This window comes from Brachyistius frenatus, unplaced genomic scaffold (assembly GCF_029030835.1).
Source record: "Brachyistius frenatus isolate BFR_SWC_R1_liver_20210118 unplaced genomic scaffold, ASM2903083v1 Contig_2, whole genome shotgun sequence".
In the NCBI taxonomy this organism is placed as follows: domain Eukaryota; kingdom Metazoa; phylum Chordata; class Actinopteri; family Embiotocidae; genus Brachyistius; species Brachyistius frenatus.
The window spans coordinates 1611095-1634171 of NW_027210601.1; the positions used below are offsets into that span (position 1 = coordinate 1611095).

General features: G+C 43.4%; 1 protein-coding gene across 1 annotated transcript in view; it reads right to left on the minus strand.

Moving 5' to 3' along the window:
* Positions 1-21238, minus strand: part of med30 (mediator complex subunit 30) — a 43492-nt gene extending 22254 nt beyond the window's left edge. The window contains exons 1-4 of the mRNA XM_069692453.1: positions 21171-21238; positions 20319-20602; positions 17510-17668; positions 11244-11351 (exon numbers count right to left, since the gene is read on the minus strand). Of these exons, the coding sequence (XP_069548554.1) occupies positions 11244-11351; positions 17510-17668; positions 20319-20510 (459 nt within the window). The 5' untranslated portion in view covers positions 20511-20602; positions 21171-21238. The remainder of the gene's footprint in view (positions 1-11243; positions 11352-17509; positions 17669-20318; positions 20603-21170) is intronic.
* Between the last annotated feature and the right edge of the window lie 1839 nt (positions 21239-23077).

Consider the following 23077-nt stretch of genomic DNA (forward strand, 5'->3'; position numbering starts at 1 on the left):
GGGGCTCTGTTATTGTCTACTCGCGTGATGAGCTGATCGTGCTAAGTAGCCCTCGACTGCTGCTGCCCGGAGCGAGGCCTGAGATCCCCGTTGAACTTCGGAGAAGACGGCGGGGTTGCAGAGCCGGAGCTAAGCTAAAGGCGGAAAGGAGGAAATACAAGCCAGCGGTACCGGCGATCTTAATGGGGAACGTGAGGTCGTTGGCCAACAAGACGGACGAGCTCGGCGCGCTGGTAAAGACCCAGAGGGAGTACCGGGAGTGCAGCATCATGTGTTTCACCGAGACGTGGCTGCACTCACATTTCCCGGACCACAGCGCGGCCGTACCCGGCTTCAGGACTGTTCGGGCGGACAGAGACGTTGTGCAGAGCGGTAAGAAGAAAGGTGGAGGGATTGCAGTCTATGTGAACGAGAGGTGGTGCAATCCCGACCACGTGTGTTTGAAGGAACGTTTTTGTAGCCCGGACATTGAACTGCTAGCCGTTGGGACACGCCCTTATTATTTGCCGAGGGAGTTCACGTCCGCCATCGTTATCGTTGTTTACATTCCTCCATCAGCCGACGCAGAGGCAGCAGTGGACACCATCCACTCCACTGTGGCTAAACTACAGACTAAGCATCCCGGTGCATTTTTGGCAGTTACTGGAGACTTCAACCACACCAGTCTGGATAAAGTACTGCCAACTTTGCACCAGTATGTGAACTGCCCCACAAGGAACAATAAAACTCTGGACTTACTGTATGCTAATGCCATGGATGCATACAGTGCTACTGCCCTTCCCCCCCTTGGTAGATCAGACCACAACCTGGTCCTGCTGACTCCCAGGTATGTCCCCCTGGTGCAGAGGCAGCCTGTGTCCACCAGGACTGTGAGGAGGTGGACACAGGAGGCTAAAGACGCCCTGCAGGACTGCTTTGAGTCCACGGACTGGAATGCGCTGTTTGGACCACATGGGGAGGACATCAACAGCATGACGGACTGTTTCACAGAATACATCAAATTCTGTGAACACACCACCGTACCATCCCGGACTGTAAAATGCTTCCCCAACAATAAGCCGTGGATCACCAGTGACCTGAAAGTTCTTCTTAATCAGAAGAAAGCAGCCTTCAGGTCTGGGGACAGGGAGGAGCTCAGGAGAGTGCAGCGCCACCTGAAGGAGAAGATGAGGGAGTGCAAGGACTCCTACAGGAGGAAGCTGGAGGCCAAACTCCAGCAGAACAACGTGAGGGAGGTGTGGACCGGTATGAAGGAGATTACTGGGTTCAAGGGGAGAGAGAGACAACCAGGGGGCTCCCTGAAGAGGTCAAATGAACTAAACTGTTTCTTCAACAGGTTTAGTTCACCGCCCTCATCTGTCTCCTCCACACCTCACACCTCCAAAACACCTCTGCTGCCTCCCCCCCTCTCCCCTCTGCGCCCCCTGGTGAACTGCATAGAGCCCTCAATCTCAAAGGGCTCTTCCTCCATCCATCCCCCTCACCCCTCACCCCCTCTCTGTGACGACTGGCCAGGTTAGGAGACAGCTGGAGAAAATCCACCAGCGCAAGGCTGCAGGACCTGACGGCATCAGCCCCGTGGTCCTGAAGACCTGCGCCGCCCAGCTGGCTGAGGTCCTACAACACCTCTTCAACCTGAGCCTGAAGCAGGAGGAGGTCCCGGTGCTGTGGAAGACGTCCTGCCTGGTTCCTGTCCCCAAGAAGAAGACTCCATCTGGCCTCAACGACTACCGTCCGGTTGCCCTCACATCTCATGTGATGAAGGTGCTGGAGAGGCTGGTCTTGGCCCACCTCAGGCCGCTGGTGAAATCTTCTCTGGACCCTCTGCAATTTGCGTACCAGCCTCGTGTGGGAGTGGACGACGCCATCATCTACCTGCTGCAACGAGCTCAGTCTCACCTGGATGGAACCGGTGACTCTGTGAGAATCACTTTCTTTGATTTCTCCAGTGCATTCAACACCATCCAACCACTGCTGCTGAGTGAGAAGCTGCGGGTGGTGGGGGTGGATGCGCCCACCGTCTCCTGGATCACTGACTACCTGACAGGCAGACCACAGTTTGTCCGTCTGGGCAGTGTGCTGTCTGATACGGTGGTCAGTGGTACTGGAGCTCCTCAGGGAACTGTTCTGTCTCCTTCCTGTTCACCTTATACACAACTGACTTCCAGTACAACTCAGAGTCCTGCCATCTGCAGAAGTTCTCTGATGACTCTGCAGTGGTCGGATGTATAAGGGACGGACGGGAGGATGAGTACAGGGCAGTAGTGGAGGACTTTGTGGAGTGGGCGGGAAGAAATCACCTGCTCCTGAACGTGGCCAAGACCAGAGAGATGGTGGTCGACTTCAGGAGGAAGGCGACGGCTCCACAACCGCTGAGAGTTCTGGGAGAGGAGGTGGACATGGTGGAGGAGTACAAGTACCTGGGTGTGTCCATCGACAACAGACTGAAATGGAAGACCAACATCAATGCTGTCTACAAGAAGGTGATGAGTCGACTCTTTTTCTGAGGAAACTTCGATCCTTCAATGTGTGCAGCATGATGTTGGAGATGTTCTACCAGTCTGTTGTGGCCAGTGCTTTGTACTTCGCTGGGGTCTGCTGGGGGAGCAGCATTGGAGCCGGTGACACCAACAAACTCAACAAGCTGGTTAAGAAGGCCGGCTCCATCATCGGCTACAAACTAGATAGTCTGGAAAAGGTGGTGGAGAGGAGGACGCTGATCAAACTATTGTCCATCTTGGATAATCCTGTCCACCCTCTCAACCACCTGCTGCAGGGACAGCGGAGCACTTTCTCTAAAAGATTCCTCCAGCTCCGCTGTCACAAGGACAGATACAGGAGATCATTCCTGCCCACTGCCATAAGACTTTACAATAACTCACCTCTGGCAAAATCCATCACAGTACAATAACACTGTTGACTGTGTTTCTTGGTTTCTTGCTTGTATATTATATGTATATTATATGTATATTATATATATAGATATATACTGTACCGTATGTATATATATATATATATGTTGACTGTGTTTATTGGTTTGTTGTATATAATATATATAGATATTTAATGTACTGTATATATACTGTATGTACTGTGCATTTTATATTTTATATTTATATTTTTTATTTTATTGCTTTTCTATTATATTATTCTATTCTATTATTATTTTATTCTATTGTTTCTATTATTGCTCCTGTATGTATGCTGTTGTGGCGAAAAAATTTCCCCTCGGGGATTAATAAAGTATATACCTACCTACCTACCTACCTTACACTGCTGTCCTATCACTCTGCCTATCACCCCTTTCCATGAAGATGCATTATATCATTGTTCATTATTTACAGCAGTGAGTGAATTTAAATTTTGATGGGTGTCGTCTTTTCCACAAAAAAAAAAAAAAAAAAAGTATTTCTATGGCGAAATGTGAAGCTAAACCAGTGTGACATATCAGCTGGAGAGTTTGCAGCATGCCTGGACTTATCTTTTCACTTATGCATCAATCTTCTCCCGCTGTCAGCATCCTGTTACAGAAGGAACCCGATTTTCAATCCTGCAGCCGAATTTCATCAGCTTTCTGTTATTCCTTTTGAAGACGCTATATGAATGGGAACGGCTTAACTCCAACAATCCGCAGCTGTCTACACATCTATCAATCCATCCTTTCATCAATCTTTTACCTGTCTCCGCTCTCCTGTACATCAAGAAGCCCTTGATTCTTCGCCGCTGCTGTACACCGTTTCATTCATTTCAAACGCTCCACAAGAAATGCTGTTTTTTTGGGGTTTTTTTCTATTTGCACGTTGCTACGTTGTTTATTTTGTTGTTGTTGTTTTTTTCCCCTCTCGGTGCTTTCTTCATCCTTTACCCTCCACTTCACACGTCTACCCTCTCTGACAACGTAGCTATCTGTCTGGTCGTCCATCCATCTTCAAACACCTTTCCCACCCGAGCAGTCCGTGTTTTTTCCCTCCCTTCACTCAGCAGCATGCTTTCTTTCTTTCCATCCTTCTCTTCTTGTTTTCCCTCCATCGTAAAGCTTTTACTCCTCCGACCTTTTCATTGTTGCATCTCTACTTTTTCACCACTTTTTTTCCCCCCATATCTTTCTCTTTTTGCTGCCACCTCACCCTTCTCTCGATTCGAGCCCTCCCACCCACACACACACACACACACACACACACACACACACACACACACACACACACACACACACACACACACACACATGCACACACACACACAACTCTAATCCAGAACTATCCTATCTGGCTGGAGTGACTGCAGCAGATGAGCCAGGCGACAAACATCTGCTTCCCCTGTCCCGCCGCATCTCTACTCTGATGATCAGACTAACCGCTTTAACTCCCCGAAGCTTGCTGTCCTTACTGCTGCCCTAATGTGCAGCTGGGCAGCCCGGGCAAAAATCACAGCTAAATATGTTGCAAACACATGAGACATACACTGGAAATCCAAGAGCCAGATTGGAACTGTGTGTCCCTAATAAGTTCAAGTTTTAGCCTCTGGGGAAAACAACATAAACACAGATCATGTGAGTCAATTGCCTCAACGAGAAAACTCGAAAAGCCAATAAACTTTTCATGAGTTGCATAAAAAAGTACACACAAAAAATAGAAACTAAACTCCATGCGTTTATCTTTAATGAAAGGACGCAGAACAGACAGCAGAATTGACTGCTGAACAAACCGCAAGCTAACGTTTTGATGTGAAAAGTCCGAGCTGCTAAGAGCTGCTGACGGTGGATAAACATGATAACTAGACGTCAGTGGTGTGACAATCCCGGAGTTACATCGAGCCCTATTTGTCTGCGATGGGAACGAGACAGCTGTTTACATGGCTGGAAATATGTTCCAGCAAAGATGAGAAATAACATATCTTTATTACCATCCCATAAGACATACAGAGAACACGCTGTTTGTTGTATACATTTTTTCAGACTTTTTAAAGTTCATATAATTCTTGGGCGTTTGCAGGTTCTTAGTTAGGGCTGTCACGACAAAGCAATTTTAGGTGATGTCTCTTTTGGTTCAATTTCTGCCACCCAAGCCTTAGTTTAGTTTAGTACACATAAAGCAGCCATTTATTATCTGTGGTGTTTCGCATCGTAACTGAATCCATGACGTAAATGTCGAAGTTGAGCACCTTCGCCTAAACAGTCGGTGGTTCTGATTCTCCACTCATGTGCCATTAAACCAGAACAGAGAAAGAGAGCGCGATGAGATGACGTCATTAAAGCCAATCAAAGCTCAAAAAGTGGACGACGACGTGGAAGTATTGACTGAAATATGACATTTATGTGATGTCTTTATAAGGATTAAAGGAAACCATTTTGGCCATGTTATTTTCTGACCACGCAGCACTACGTGTACGTCCCTGTTTAGTTCCTTCCGTCTGTCCTACATGCAGGTGATGTTACTACACATTCGCGACGGTAGTTTCGCATTATTCAACGGATCCACGTGTGTTGTTACAGTGTGCCAAAAGAATGCAACGATGCACCAACAAATGCAGAGGTGAAAGACCACAGGCTAATAAACGTGCATGTAAACGATGCAAGTTTCAAACTATTTAGATAATCAGCTTTGCAAATGTATAGGGACAAAGAGAAATGCACTCAACACGTCTTTTAGGCTTTAAGGTTGCTCATTATATGTCTTGGTGTGAAATTCTTAAAGTAAGCAAAGTTTTTGTTTACCACAAAACTCCATGAGACACCTTTGAGGGAACAAAGAATAGATATTGTGAGTTCAGTAAGTCCCCTCAGCGAATAAAGGTCATTCATGGAGGCAGACTAGTTAAAGAAAAGATTTTATGCAAGACAAATGAGATGTGGCTAAAAATCAATACCAGCACGTCCTTTATATTCATGCTTTCAGTGTATGATATATTTCACATTGTTGAAGTTATATATGCTGTATAGATTGTACAGTATAATGAGTTGTTTTTATTTATATTACATTATAAGGTCTTGCTATGTGCTTCAGGATTGCAGAGTGTGAGAAGAGCTTGCCCTGAGCATATTATAGTAGTCTGTCTTCTCAATCACTATATACTTGGATCATTTGACAGAAATCAATTTGCATGCTAATGCTTTGCATAGGCGGAAGGTCACATCACAAACAAGGTTATTTATCACTTTGATACAAAGGTCTCTAATAGCACAAAATTACACTCTGTTTCAACTCCAGTATTTTATGAACTGTCACTAAAACTCGGGAGAGAAAAGATGCAATACTTTCATTTTTGTTTTTCGCGGAAATGCTGGAAACAAATTTCAGTATTTCAGTCCAGTGTTGCAGGAATTGGAGTAAACACTTGGTTATTTATCCACCCCAGCATCAGCAGGCTTTTACTGCTTTCTTTGCAGGTGTGGCAGCTTTGTGTGAAAAGGAGATGCCGTTTGTTTTGGATGGGGCTGAGTGCAGCTGAGTGCAGGGTTCACTGCAATGTTTCACTGTAGTGTTAACATTTAAAAGCAGCCAGGGGAGCTGTACTGAGCTCTTAAAAATAACCAATTCTCATCTCTGCCGCTGACACTTCTGACCTTGGACCATTATCATTGCCGCGCACTCAGACGGCTTGGCATGCACAATGTGTACAGAGCCGGCACAATGCACACACAAAGAGAAGAAACAGAGATGGGCTTCAGCCAAACGTGCACACACTGAAAGCATGTGCGCGAGTAAACACAATCTTGTCTCTCTGAAGAAAGAACAAAAGCTCTTTCTCTTACTCTCACTCGATGTATATACAAACAAACACAAAATCCAGGGCAGACGAGAAAAAGTAACAAGTTTCTCCTAAATAATGCACGATGTGTTTCACCTGAATCTCTGCCAGGCTCCACTCTTCGTAATTACTGTACTCAAGTGAGATATAGTTGCTGCTGGGAAGTATAATGTGTAGCTGCTGGCTGTTTACTTCACCTGCATTTACGCAGGATCTAGGTTTCATTGACCCAAAGCCGATATTTGCACCTAGCGGTTTAATGTCATCTTGATGGGCCTGTTTCCCAGGGAGAGATTAAAGCTAATCCTGGATTCAAAAATAATCTACGATGACAAATACCAAAACATCAAGAGGCAGGGTTCGTCAGTGTTCACAGAGCACTGAGTCACAGTCCGAGTGGCCAATTCAGCAACGCTGCGCAGCACTGTGACAAACGTTCCTGCATTTTGTTTTCAATGCAAAACAACAAGTCATTTATCCTATCTTTACCTCCAGAAAACAGGAGTGATTTGTCTTGCTCTGTCTTGTTTCTACTCGTTGGAACATTTCAAATGAATTCCCATACCAAAGTTTGGACTCCTTTCGTAAATTCATTTGGGTCCTGTGTTTGTGGAGGCGACACAACCAGCACAAGCAGCACTTCAGCTGTTTAGTAATTTCCTGACCTTGAAATGCCCTTCATGCATCTGTGCGGTATTTTAGTACCGAGCACAGAACGCAATGAGTAGGTTGGAGGAGAGGTGCAAACAGGAGCGAGGTTCATTCAAATAAGGCAGTGATAAACACTTTTGTCTTTATTTTAGTGGGAAATGTCTCAAAAATTTACGACGGCATTTTGGGAGCACATTAAAGAAAAAACATTTGCATTTCAAGAATAACAATTCAAGAATAAAGTCCAAATGCTGTCTGCCTGGCACCAATACGAAGAGTTTAACTTTATTCTTGACATTTCCACCTCCAAAACAAACCAAAAATTCCTCCTCTCATTTTTTTTTCCCCTTAAAACGGCCGCCATACTCCGTCACAAACATTTCACGCTGAGAATAAACTCAAAGCACATCTGTTTCTGGTGTAACATCACTCAGCTGCTCAGCTGATTAGTTCATCAATAGCGAATTCCAAACAAAAAGAGCAAGAACGGGAAAATGCTTAATAATAATTAACATATAAACAAACTACGTTAATTAATCCCTCCCAAGAGAGCAGGTGTTTAAACTGGCATAAAAATGAATGTTTATTGTGTTTCGGTAAATCTATACCAGTATCAGTGATTTCCACAGTACTTGATGTCCACAGCTGAGCCTCTCCTCCAGTTTTTCAAATCCCCTCTGATTTGAGAAGTGCCGCACAAGAGCGCAGTGCAATTACAGGCGACTGTCCACTGGTATTTACCTTTATTAACTCCTGAGCGAATGACACCAGGCTGCTAAAAGTACTCCCAATCAATACTACACACATCAGACGGGTCCCTTGTGAGTGCATTCTGCGGTTTACGTATGAGAAGCCGGATTAAAAGCAGCTCATCAATCCTACGTGTCACCGCCTCCTTCCCAACTTTCTACTTAGTGACAGTGGCATTTTACATTTTATTCTTAAAATGCATTAAAGTGCAAACGCTACTTACAGCATGATGTTCATAACATGAGATACAGTGGAAAGAAAACTAAAAAAAAAGAAAAAATATCCCTTATCTTCACCGACATTTTGCATCCTCATTGTACACGCGAGATAAAAAGCCGCGCCATCTGTCTCTGGCTGCAGATCTGAGGGGTTCAGAACGTGCTGCTCCGAGTCTGTTTCCATTTGTCTAACTGTTCGTGTCATGCATCACCGTGACTGGAACAGCTGTTTCAGAGCCATGAAACCAATGATGTGACTGGCTGAGAGTGAATGTATTAACCATCACACCTACTAGTATATATCGAACATCGTCCCGGCCTTTTACATGCTGAGCTGCTGTAGCTACATTAGCAGCTGTGCATGGCGACGCCCACATAGTCCTCTTTGCACTTGTCATTGCGCTTGTGCAATTTAAATAGGGTCCTAATAATCCTCAAGATTCCTTTAAATCCACTGCACCTATCGAATAAAGGCAGAAATCCCTTAAAAATCCTTAAAAAGCAACAACAACAAAAATTAAGCATTATACTAAAATAGAGATTAGTCTTTCATGGCCTCATCCAAAATAACTATTTTTTTCATATATATTCTATTGTTAGGTTTGTTTAATTAATGTGTCAGAGGCCGTCTTTCTATGCTCCTCCATGCTCAAATGTACCAAGTTCCTCTGTAGCATTCGACTGCCATGACTCAGGAGCAAATCTGTCTTCAACATTTCAGACTTGACTGACACGGCGCATCAGTCTGAAGAAAAGCTCTCGGCTCTGCACTTCAGAGGGTTATAAAACAGCCTCTTTATCAGAGCAGAGCAAAAACTTATCTGACAGTAAATAAATTTCAAAAAGCTCTTAGGTGTGTTTGATGTGTGACAGTTGAAACCGCTCCAAAAGTGAATACCTTACTCACAAAACATGGGAGGAAAAAAGAAATCGAGTCATCTCTTCTTTCTTGCTGTTAATATTTAAAACGCCACCAGCTGCTATTTTGCACGACTCGGCTCTTTGTAGCCGATGGTCAGCTCATCTTTCTTTATTTGAAATATATTTATATACTACAGAGGTATCTGATTAGCTCACTTACACTACTGTTGGAGTCTTTTTGTGCATATTTGCAACAGAAGTCCGTTATAATTTAACAGTTTATAATTTGGGTTCATTAGTGGAAAATTGTTAAAATTAGCTTAGCTATCCAAAGTTCATGGCCATAAATAAAAAGCCCCCCCCCCCCTCTCAATGAGGCATCACACCAGTCTGGGTACCAATGTTACACTTTGCCTGACCCTCACCCTTGAATAAGACATAGAGATGCATGAAATCCCTCAACTGGGGCAGCAGCTCAGGTCCAACCTGACAGGGACAGTTCACGGTTTTATTGTAAAATACCATGAGCTCCGATTTTGAGGTGGTGCCACTTATTTAAGCTGATTCACACCGTGCTGAAAAACACCGCCCTGCAGATCATGGTCTAATGAAACCAAAGGGACAACATCGTCAGCATGAATCAGGGAGGCAATCCTGAGGAAACCAAACCATGACTTTTCCGACCTAAGAAGACCGAGAAGTGACTAACAAGATTTAAAGCTGCTTCAGCACGCCATGGTTCCATAATAACTCCCATACGTGCCCTTGTTTCCCAGGAAGCCTGAGCACCGTCTCAAGCATCTAAAGCACCTTTTCCACGGCCGGCACCGGCTCTACTCGACCCTACTCACTTTTGGCATTTTCTGGATTTTGTTTTCCACTAATGGTAACCTCCCCCATCAATACAGGGTCGTTACAATAGCAACAACGCATGAAACCTCTGCAACATCGTCTTCATCATGACACAGACGCTGGCTTTATCCTTTAGTCAGCAACCACGTCTCGTGCTGTGCAAGGCGGGGAATGTGATTATTCACTCTGACCAATCAGCGGTCTGCAGTGTTTTTACATCTCCTTTTAGTATCAGCTCAGCTCATTTGGAATCTTCAACCGAGGTGATACCAACAGCAGCAGGTACTATCAACAACTTTCTCCCAATAGACAACACCTATTGACCACCTGACAGGAATGAACTTTTTTACAATTCTAAATGAAAATCTATAAACAACGTTGCATTGGAATAAAATTCAACAATTTGTATGCAGGGTGACACGAGGACAGAGACCGCTGTGGTATTAAAAAGTTGCACACTGAGTCCGATCAGCTGTAACTGATGGAGATAACAAACTGACGGAGAAGAAGTTAAACTTCTATCTGTTCTGCTTCATCAGGTCAATATCAGCACCGATAGCAGTTTTAATGTATCAGGTGGGTCCATCCCGACTGAGTCATCACTGCCATAGACGGATGGGGTGATGGAAAAATTGCAAGCTGGAAAAATGTCTTCGTGTTCGAACATTTGTCAAAGTGCTCCTACAAATACAGACTACTGACAAGGTGCGCTCTCTCTCTCTCTCTCTCTCTCTCTCTCTCTCTCTCTCTCTCTCTCTCGGACAAAATTAAATGATGGCTCAGAATACTTTAAATACTCAACGAAATGAAAAATGTTTTGAAACACATTAGTGGTTAATAGCATTTCCCAGAAGCATCATGCCCTCCTTTAAACACACATTTTATCAGCAGATAATAAAGTTTACTTAGCATAGCCACATAATTTTGTTTTGTAAAAACCTTATTTACAACCGTGAATGGATGCTACTCAAATAAAAGGCAGTCGGCAATTAAAACTTCAGGTTAATAATGTTGAGTAAAATTACTGAACCTTTAACTGCAGTAACATCAACTTCCCTTTTCCTATTTTTCTTCATCAGCCCCCTCCTCCTCCTCCTCATGTTGTTACCACTGGACACCTGTAACCCGAACAGTGTTGTGTTATTGAGAAAGAGAACACAATACCTTGTTGACCTCCAGGATTTCTCTCCTCTCTTCGCTGGCAGGGCGGCTCTGTCCACCTGAGCGGTCCTCGTGTTTGGAGCCTTCATCCTCCACGAAGGGTATCAGTTGCTGGAAGAGACAGCAAACAAAAATCAAACAGCTGTAAAGAGGATACCTTCCAAAGTGCTGACTCATTCAAATTAGTTGCAGTCAAATCTACACAGTGAATGTAACACGCCATCTGCAATCACACGTGTTTTAAGAGTGGTTGTTAATAGGGCTGTCACGACCGTGAAGTTTTAGTTGACGATTACTTGTTATCCAAATAATTGCAATAAACGATGTAATTGTCTTTTTCTTTTGATTTTATGCCACAATTAGAGTCCGAGCCCTAATCAATGAGTAGAGATATTTATTGGCATCAAATATTAAAAAAGGAGTACAAATTTCTGTTTGCTCCTTAGGCTTTGTGAATGAAAACTGCACAAAGCAGATATGACATAAACAACAACTTCATTATAAAAACCTATTACTGAAATATACAGAAATTACTGACAATGACAGGTATCAATAATTTAGAAGAAAACACTGTTCCATGGTGGCGCTATTTCTCCAGTCATGCGCCATTAAACCACAGCAGAAGAAGGGGGGTGCAAAAAGATGACATCATTAAAAGAGCATCAGTCAAACCTCAAACAGGGGAAAACAACATGGAAAAAGTGATGGAAATATGAAATGTGTCTGTTTCATCCAGCTGTTTTTATACAGATGAATAAAAACAAGTCTATGGAAAGTAACTGCAGTCTTCTCAAATAAGTGCAATCAGGTTGTTATGTAATAATGTTGGCAGGCCCAGTTGTCAACTAGTTCTCGTCTGGAATAAAACTCCCTGGCTTTTTCTCTTGTTCCTCCCTCCTCTGGTTCAGTCAAAACATATCAAAGCACTGTGCTGCATATTTTCCTGTATGCCCACTGTGTGTGCAGTTACAGGCCACATTCACACGTGTATGGAAAATCTCAAGTTATGCCCGCAAAGCTATACGCAAGATAGCTCTGTGCTGTCTTCTGCTCTCGTTCCCACGAAGTGGTGAAAATGGGGATTCTGTGTAAACTCTCGAACACAAGCCGAGTCTGACTCGCCTCTCCTCGACGCAAAGAGAGATGAGAGTGAGAGGGAGCGAATGCGAGTGGGAGATTAATTCATTTTTAAACGCTCTGTGTGCTTGACCTTGTCTGCTTGACACTACAGTGAGGCTGACGTGCAAGAGCCTCCAGGCGAGGCAGCGCTCCTGAGAGCCGACAGGGTCACTGCCTGCTGCTTTGCGTCGCACTGCCCCCTAGTGGTCACCTCAGGGCGGGGTGGGTGGGGGGGGGGGTAAGGGGGTCACCAGGAGGCGTGCTGCAGTCACACCTCAAGCAATCTACGAATGTCTCGAGAACACACTGTTCCTCGTATAACCGACGCAAAGGACGTATACTGAGGATGTGTGATTGATGTTATACGAGATGGTCTTTGCAGAGCTTCCGCACTGCATTGAATTCTGCAAATAACTACACTGTAAAGCACACACAGTGTATAAATAGTCAAATCTAGTTTGATGTTCTCAAAAGAAAACTGCAGCAGTTTGTGATACTGGAGGAAAGAAATTCCTGCTGCAACAAAAACAACTAACATCTCCAAAAAAACAACATTGTTTTTCCTCTCCAAAACAAAAACCAGACAAGATCACAAACACAGATTAGGTGGGAGAGTCTCTAAACAACTTAGAAGCCAATGAAAAGGGCCATACAGTGGGTGGGTAAACACACCTTGCTCCAATGATTTTTTTTTGGCATGTTTCTAATCTAAATTGCACAAAGTGAATATTATGATAAACTACGGTGTTTGGCCTGAGGTTGTGCAGCTGGAGCAGAGAGCCTGCAGACATTAGACAATAACTTAAGTTGTCTGACTCGTCTGGAATCAATGACTGACGACTGTATGAGCAGAGCTGGAGCCAAATGTCGAAGACTAACGCAGAGTGAGGAAGAAAAATACTCAAATAAAGACAGGCAATAAACTGATGAAGAGAGAGATGACAACAAGACAGTGGGCAAGAAGTCACATAGTCAGGGAAAACCATGGCTAAAGAGGACAGGGAGACATGCGGGGAAAAAGAATGAAAGCACAGAAGAAAGGTAGAGAAAGAACGATCAATAAAGTCACAAAGAGACCGAGAGAGGGGAAAGAAAGAGTGTCAGAGAGGCGTAATAATCTGGAAAAGTTTCACTGCTTGTGTCGGTTTCCAGGCCGAGCTCCACGCCAAACTGTAAACTCTGACTCTTGGAGAAACAAAAGACAGCAAGGACATGTGCAGGGTATTATACCAGACAAACTATGAGCTGGCCTCTAACTCAGAAAAAACTTTTAAGTAGGAAAAGATGAAAGGTTTTTTCATTAGATAATTTCAGGCCAAAGCCAATGACATATTGAATTCTAAAGGCAGTGGGCTGATTTTGGCAGCTTGTGGAGGGAAAATGAAATGTGCTGAGTAGGGTGGGAAAGATGGATGGCGAGTGTATTGTGTGTGTGCGTGTGCGTGTGTGCGTGTGTGTGTGTGTGTGTGTGTGTGTGTGTGTGTGTGTGTGTGTGTGTGTGTGTGTGTGTGTGTGTGTGTGTGTGTGTGTGTGTGTGTGAGAGAGAGAGAGTGTGCCTGTGTGAGTCATAACCCCTGCTTCTTCCACAGAAGGATGGATGTGGTTTCCTTCCCGACAGAGAAGAATGGGCTAATGAAGTTCTCCAGGTTGCCTCGCTGAGACCAAAGGAAAAGAGTGGAAAGAGACAAGGCGAAAAAATAGCAAAAATAATAAGAAAATAGCAGGGTGAGAGGGAAATGAAATGGCACGGCCGTTCACTGCAGGAAATGACAAGTGGGGAGGAAAACTTGGACGAGAGAGAAAAGGGAGCAGAGGTAAGAGAGTGAAACAAAGCCAATGTGAACAAATAGACTGACGGAGAGAAAAAAGGAAATGGAGAGGGAGCTCATATCGAGCAGCTACAAGAGAAAAAGTGGATGAAAGGTGGAAACAGAGCGAGAGAAAATGAATACGTAAATAGGGAGAGAGTGTGTCCGAGTATGAGAGGAGGGAGGAAAAAGCTGCAACGAACAACAGCTGGAAAGAAAAAAGGGGAAAGCGCTGACGTGTGCATTTGGTTCCAGCTGTTCATTAAACGGATCTGTTGCTAATTAGGCTGCAATGAGGTCATACTGCCCGAGTCATTGATTCCACTTCCTGTTTCGGGGCAGCCAATAGTGAGCAGCTGTCAGGCAGGCACCTGAATTCTCCAGGATGATAAATGGCATGAATGCTGGGGCCAAAATCAACAACCCCTCAGCCCCAGACAAACATGGAGAGCTGAGCTATTGGCTGGTCAGCACCGGACTGGGTCTCAGCCTCGAGGGAAAAGGAATAAACATTTAAACAAGGTGGAAAGCAAGGGGGGGAGACGTTGTCGTGACTCAATGAAGGTTTGCGCAGTAACAGCAAAGGAAAACGTCAAAGAAAGCCCATCATAGATTTTGATTTAGAGGCGGATCCGTAGATGAGAGTCGCTTTAAAAAGCCAGTAGATAGATCGTTCTGAGCAACTGTATTATTCAATGTAGAAAATGTACACGGTGGCAGCCATCACAAATTAGTTCCAATTTAAGACTGGTCTCCTCCCACATCCTCCTTTATCCTCAGTAGGAGTCTGGTGAGAGAGATTAGCTCCAAGCCAATCTGTAGAAATTGGGAAGGGACTGCCGCAGTCATAAATCCAATCAAACAGTGGTGGATAGCCTCGCTGCAGCCCTGCATGGTGCCTCGCACAGTGTGTGTGTGTGTGTGTGTGTGTGTGTCCGTGTGAGTGTAAGTGCACGTGTGTTGAAAACATGCCTTTAGCAATGCTACACTGCAGCGCTTGCATGTCTATGCTGTAGAAACATTTGTGCGCGGGGCACAGCGGTGCACACGTCCTGTGTACTTATGGCAGCAGGCGGGGAAGGAGAGAGAGGCTAAGCTGAAGTTTTGTTGTTCCTGAAGGCGAATGGTGACCGTAACCAGCAGTAAAGAGACTCTGGAGACTCACCTGAAGCGGCCAATGAATCTGCTGCGAGCAGAGAAAAGACAGACCTAGAGGGAGCAGGTGAGATAACAGCCCCCCAGGGTAAGGATGTGCGTTTGTGTGTGCAGCTTTGTGGGGAAGTGTGTGTGTGTGTGTGTGGGAGGGGGGGGGGGGGGGTGGCACTAACAATGGCCTACTTCCTTTAAACTAACAGCTTCTTAATTTAGCAGGCGGTTTGGGTGAAACGCTGGGTTGTAGGAGGGAGTGGCTGGAAAAAGAGAAAGAAAAAAAGCAATCCTGACAAGCACAGAAAGCTTGAGATGACGTTTTGCATCTGGAAAGGTCAATCAATCATGTCAAATTAATAATGGAGCTCCAACACTTCAGCACTTACAACAACATCCTGTAAAATATAACTGCAGTTGGAGGTGTTTTTATGTACTAAAGCATGACTCCATTTGAGTTAAGATAGCATCTCAGTGTAGCAACTAAAACTGTATTAATCAATGGACACTATCATGATTAGAAAACAATGAAAACATATTATTATAAAGCCTTAAAGGAGCAACATATTTTACACTATGTCTTGATAAATAAAAGCAATAAATGTGATTTCACCCTCAGCTTAACCATTGAACGTGTGTGTTCAGTTTACATTATCTATTTTTAGCATCATCCTCCTTGAAAACTATTTTCAAACCAACTTGTGCGCGCTACGCCGTACAGAAGCTCCAGGAGTGTCCCATTCAGGGTCAACATGACTGTCACTTGCTAGCAAGGGGTGATTTTCTTCCTCGGTGGATTTGTGCTGAAGCTTGAAAGCTCGTTATGTGTTTCAAGGAAGCTGCTGCAAGCATCCTCTGATTCTTCCTGAGTGAGGCTCATGTAACATAAATATGGTCCCAGTACTTTATTTTGACCCGATTACACCGGCAGCATCTCGCGTGCACCAACGTACGACGACACCGCAACTAGTTTCAGCCTCAACACACATCATATTTGCTCCACAAATAGACAAATTGCAGCCACTGTACCCGTGTTTCTTCTGTGTGCGTCGTGTGTTCAGTGTGTGATACTGCTGCTGACATGCATCACATGACAAAACCCTCTGCAACATGACTAGCGTGTCATTGTTATATACAGTGAGTACGAGTCACTGACATTTGTCATTTCATTTTTTATTTTTTTTTTTTTTTTTTACTTCAAATCTTGTCAAATCCAATCGTTGGAAATTCCTTATTGACTTTTGGAGCTAGTTTATTTGCTGGGAAAGTAACAACAACAAAAAAGTACTATTTCCCTCAATGTTACACCAAAGCCACAGAGCTCCGACTGCGCTGTGCTTCCACCGCATGTTGTCGCTGCTCTGTAACTTTCATGAATGCTTTCCTGATTCGTTTTGTCTTTTGCTGCGTGGGGAAAGCCGACCTTTCTCCTCTCTGGGTGTCAGCACTGAATGCGCAGGTTACAGCAAAGTTATCATTCAGCAAATATAAACTACATACGTTTTTCTGCTTAAACGATGCACCTTACGTTATCTGAAGACAAAGACAGGTCCCACAATCTAGCGGGTCATAGAATACGTTGTAACACCAGCTGTGGCCTAAAGTGGAGCTCATCCCTCTCGAACTGCAAAAATGCCACAAGTTCTAACTTTAACCACATATAGTTAAATAAAATAAATATTGCATTTGGCGGTTACTTTGTTGACATAAGCGTGCAGTGCGGAGCTTTTGTTTCCCCCCTTCTGTCAGTGACAGTGATTACAAACACTGCTGACACATGCGTACGTCATAGGCTCTTAGATACTCCGTGGATACTTTTGCAGTTATAAAACTGTGGGTAGATGTGGCCGATCACGATCGAATTATTTTATTAGAGTTGAACCGGAAGTTAGCTGGCTTGGTCGGTGGAATGTTTCAAACTGTAGCTTTAAGAAATGTTATTCCGACTTTTAAGTTGAGATGGTGTGCCATGTTCAGTCCGTCTCACTGAGCAGAATAGCAAAGACAAAGATTCTTTAAGAGATTCATTGGCTGAAAAGTTGAACAAATTTGCATTTTTTTTTTTAACTCGGACCCGGCTGTCGGAGTCCATCCCTGTCGACACGCTTAAAGTCTACACACATGTGCTTGCCCCTTAAATTTCCTCTATAGGAACAAATTCCCCTCAGCACATTGGTCAGCGTAGCCGTGTCTCACCTCCGGCGGTATGGAGTCCAGCCCGGCGCAGTTTTCGTTGCACTTGTCGTAGACGAGGCGCAGCTTGCGGAAGAGCACAGAGAGCATTCGTAGGTGCTCCTGGAGTTTCCCCAGCCGGTCCTGGTGGGTAGTCGGGTGGTAAGTGACTCCATTAGGCAGCTGAGGAGAACCACGGGGGGGAAACGTTGTGTTAAGCAAAGTACAGCCCTGGAATTTTGTTTGTGCTAATAAAAAGCAACCGGCATTGATCCCGACTGACTGCCAAAAAGCACTACAAAGCTGCTGTTGTTCCCTCACTGGTAATAGGCCATTAGAATCCTTCCGCTAATGCACAGGAGATGGACTTTTAGTTACACAGATAAAAGAGCGATAGGTTCCTTTCTGCTTGAGAGCGACAGCGTTCAAACGGCATAGACACATTCAAAATTGCGCTCAAATATGTTTGCGATTGTGCAAAATATGGTAACTGCTCTTCATGAGAGGATATAATCAGCATTTAAACTACCAAACACAAACTCAGCAGCTTCAAAAGATAAACAGCTTCAACTGCTGCACTGTGGATGTTTTCTCCCGCTCTCATACTGAGGCGGCATTACCGGCTTTTAAGTACAATGGGTGTTAAAGAGTAACAAGACATGTTTTTATTGAGAAGATCGACATGCCTCCGGGGCAGCACTGTTTGATTATAAACATCCTACATACGGTAGTTTGAAACAAGCCTGCCTGCAGGGCGAGCAAAGCAAAGAGAGAAACAGACAGGAAGAGGGGAGGGAGGAGATACATGAAGAATTTTTATGAGTATAAAGACAGCCTGTGATCTAAAACAACAAGTCACAACAATGCTGTTTGTGCGTATTCTGTGGCTGAGGCATGCTTGCTTGGCCCATCTCTGGCTGGGATTTTAATAAAGTGCAGGAGGAGCGTCTCAGAGGATCAGGCAGACATCCGGGAAACTCCGGCTGACCTCGTCTTCAGGACGCAGCCGAAGCTGACCTACACGTGAACTGAAGAACGAACTACATGCACATATAATATATGATCAAATAAAAGGGAATCCAATAGCTTCTTCTTTTTTCTTTTTTTTAAGATATTCCACAACCATCCACTGGCAGTTGATTGCAGTAAACTAAAATACTGTGCCTGATATATCAGTGTGAGCCAGAAGAAAATCATACTTGTGTAGAAAAACAATTTATACAACCAGATCCAAATGTAGGACTAGAGGGAAAACCTTGTGTCTTCAATAGCTCCCTCTTTGTTCTGACAACATAAACAAAGCCAAATAAACACAAAGAAAATGACTTTGCTAGTGTTGGATTTATCATAAACATGTTGACAACTCTTGTCATATTACATTTGTGCTGAAAAACATATACATTATTAGTAATTTATTCCTTTATATGTGTTTCTAAGGTCTTTGGTGTTGTTTGTGACGGTAAATTAAACTTTTAACAACACAAAAAAGACTTCTGTCATTTAAATCAGGAATATTCAATGCTGGAAAAAAATCATATCCTCACGCTAACATTTATTCTTTGCCTGCCTACATGTCCTACTTTGACATGTCAAAATGTAATACGTGGCAAACGCCCATTTGGAGCCAGGCTACTGACGACAAACGTTTTTCCTACATCAGCAACAATTTTGGCATCTTTGTACTTCCTGCCAGTTTATTACAGAATCGAATCCAGATCGAATTTTACACAAGAATTGAAATACATGCCAGATTACATTTACAAACTTTAAACTCTCTGCTGTCTCTGCGGGCTTCTGATACGTGCTGCGTTGGGCCGTTGAGCTGTGCCAGATTAAAATCAAGAGTTGATCAAGCTTTTTCGCCGGCTTCTCTTTAGTACCGAGTCTGCTGGCACAGTCTTGTTTTGAAATCCTGCATCAAAAGACATTTTCTAAAGAACTGCCTTCCTGACTGAAATGTGCATAATAGTCATCTGTGATGTCACGTCAGACCTTCTATTACAATTTATTTCATATTTTTTACGTTTTTGTTGAATTTATGTTCATCATTTGGCCTTGTATGATTAGATAAAAAAATATATATATTTGATCTTTTGTACAGTTATGTTCCATGACAGTGTATCCATACTGCAGTTTTTACACGCCTTGTGTTGTTATCCTCATCTTAGAAAAACGAATGCATGCTTTTATAATGTCTAAGTCTTGATTTATGTGCTGCTCTCTTGTTTGGTCTACCTAAAGAAAATGTTTAGAAATACTTCAAAAAGCTGCAGCCTTACTACCGACGAAGACCAGACGGAGAGCACACGTAACATCTATTTTTAAATCCTTGGTTGATGGGTCAGTTTTAGAATTGATTTTATGATTATCTTACTAGTTTTTAAATCCCTGACTGGTCTGGCACCAGAGTATCTCTCTGACAAGCTTTTTAAATGTATACCTCGCAGATCCCTATGATCCTCGACATCTAGCCACTTAGTTGTCCCAAGAACTTTCACAAAAACACCTGTAGGGAGTTTGCCTTTCTCTGACTTTTATCGATTTTCAACATTTTATTTGTTTTCCTCCTGAAATCTTTTAAGTGTTGCTATATATTTTTGTCTGTTTTTATGTTGTTTTCATGTTTGGGTCTGTGTTGCAGCGCCCTGTGAAGCCCTTTGGGCTGCATGTTTGTTTGAAAGGTGCCATATAAGTAAAGTTGACTTGAGTTTAAGAGAATGAAATGTCTTATTAAGGCATTAGGGCAGCGGGAAACATGCGAACGATGTAAGAGAAAGCAAAGTGAAGAGCAAACGTAACCATTTGACAGGTATGTGGGCAGAAAGAGACAAACCTGCATGTTCCTGAGGAGCTGGAAGATCTCCATGGTCCTGAGGACAATGTCTTGGACCGACTCCTGGCCGATGCGACACAGCGAGGCCGTGTTGACATCCCGTGCTGACTGGGCCTGCTGCTGCTGCTGCTGCTGCTGCTGCTGCGGCGGAGGCTGCCCACCGAAAGGCGACACAAGAGGAGGGGTCGTCATGGAGACGGCAGGATGAGGATGCTGGTGGAGGAGGTGTAGGTGCAGGTAGAGTTACCCGTCAGGCTGATCCACAGCAGAACACCTTTACATGCCTTTCATGAGGTGTTTTACAGCAGGAGAGGAAAGTCAAGATGAGGAGGAAGAAAGTTAAAGAAGTTACTGCAGGTCTTGAATGTTGCGGCGGCCACATTAATGTATAAAGATAGTGGCTTGGCATTAAGCTCAAATACAGTATCGTAGTTAATTAAGCACAACTTTCCAAGTCTTGACAGCTGTCACACACGAATAGCTTCAAGAGTCCACTCAGCCGTGCTAACGTTGCAGCCCTTGAAATAACTTGCACTCCGGCGTTTTCGATGCAATTACACGTTCTTTCACATCAGTAAAAAAAAAAAAAAAAAAAAAAAAAAAGTATTTTAGAGGCTATCCTGCACTTTAAACGGCACACCCTGAAGCACTGAGCCGAGTAACGGGTTAATTAGCCCACATGTAAAAAGTGGAGTAGCTGTCATCAAAGCTAGGTGGACAAGTCACGACACTCCAGCTTTCTTTCCGTTCATTTGTTTATGTAGTTTGACTATTCCGCCACCACTTCATCCTCAAGCAAGGCAGAGACTGTTGGGTGTTTATATAACGGCACAATAGACGGTGTAGTGTTACCTGTGCGGTGATAATTTATCTCTTATGTTGACATGTCAAGTCTCCTGCTCTGCTCCCCGGCTCTCAGCTTGCTGCCAATATCGCGAGAACTCGTCTTGACAAATGGCCGTAAACGATGACGTAGAAGCGCCACTTGAAAATTTTTTTTTTTTTGTGTGTGTGTGTTTTGTTTTAGTATTTTTATGTGAATATCAACAGAACCACATGTCATAATGGACCCGGAGTGAAACAGAATATTCAATAATGTTGGAAATTACTAGATCTATTTCCAAATTAATCCCTTTCCTGCAAATCTTTTAAAACGAATGACAAATTTACGGTAATACAAGGCGCACTACAAATTTGTTCAGGCTACTTAGAGTAACATTGCCACTTACTGGCGTATTCCTATATAACAACATACACATCTGACTTTATCAGCCTCCGGGTCATTTCACGCCACATGTTTGCTTCTTAAGGACCACTTTGTTTTTGTCTACTTGATGTTAAATTAGATCCTTCGGTGCATCCATCCGTCCATCCGTCCTGTACAGCTGTACAGGATTATTTTGTGAGCCCTCAGAGTTCAAATTAATTTGAAATACAAGAGGTGTACTTCCTCAGCACGTGCTCTGACATGCAGCAGAATTACTGCTGTGACTTACAGACACTGCAAATAAGAGCCTTATTGGACAAATGAAGGGCTTTGCCTTCAGGCTAGAGTGGGGCTGAAAAAGTAGATTAGGATGCTATTACTTAATTTACATTATTCATTCAAATTTAGGGTTACAGGCTGGATTTCAATTTACCTTTATCTGAAACACATTTGGTGTAATAACACCCTGAAGTCATTATTTTTCCACTTGTTCTCCTTTTAGCTGCAACACTCATATTAAACAACACTGTCAAGTTCACTTGACTGCTCACAACTTCTTAATTGCTGGAGGAGTGCTGGTTAGCTTGCCAGGATGAACGAGCATTACTCTTACAATCCCCATCTGCTGTACCGCCAGACCAACTGAGCCATGCCATTTGGAAATGAGTTTCTCCATAATCATCCAGCTTGTCTTCTTGGTGTATTTAATTGGGAGGAGGGAGTAGTGATGGTGAGCGAGTGGAGGCAGGTAGTAGGATGAAAAATGCTCTCCCGGCTCTGAATTATACATTAGACTTTATGAGAAGGAATTTTAACACTGCGTTCATTCACACACAGGGAGAGGAAAATGTTAATGGTGTGTGTGTGAGTGTGTGGCAAATGTGCTCTTTTCAAATACCTGTCTCTGAGCTCTGAGTTACGGGAGAGCTCATCTATCATCACTAATCAAAGTGAATAGAGAAACAACAGGATGTATTGATCAAATCAAGGCACACTGATGGAAATGTATTGAATGCAAATGGCCTTTAGGTGTTGATGTAATCGAACCTCATTGAGACTAAATAAATATCAAAGCCAGTCATTCATCACACTGTAATCCTTTCAGAAATGTCATCATTCATTTATCCAATTTTGTGTTTGCTTAAACAGTCACAAGCCTCACAGGAGAGTAGCAGGAGGGCAATTCAAATGAAATATTAAACAAATAGGCATCTTATGTGTGCCGCTTGCAGCATTCTGTACATACATTACATGCTGCTGTATGTTAATTGAAGGTAATTATAAGGAGAAACCAAGCATTTAGGCCCTTTATTTAAGTAAAAGTACTCACTGTGAAAATACTCTCTTAGAAGTAAAAGACCTGCATTCAAAAACGTACTTAAGTAAAAGTATGCGAGTATCACTGTTGTGTAAGAACCATGTGTCTCTTAAAAATGTCAACAGGGTCAGTAGAATAAGCTCAGAAAAATACATGTTGTGAATTTTGTGACGATGTATTTTTCAGTCGAATCCATGTGAGTTTTTATATGGTGCATTTTAAGACATAGAAGAA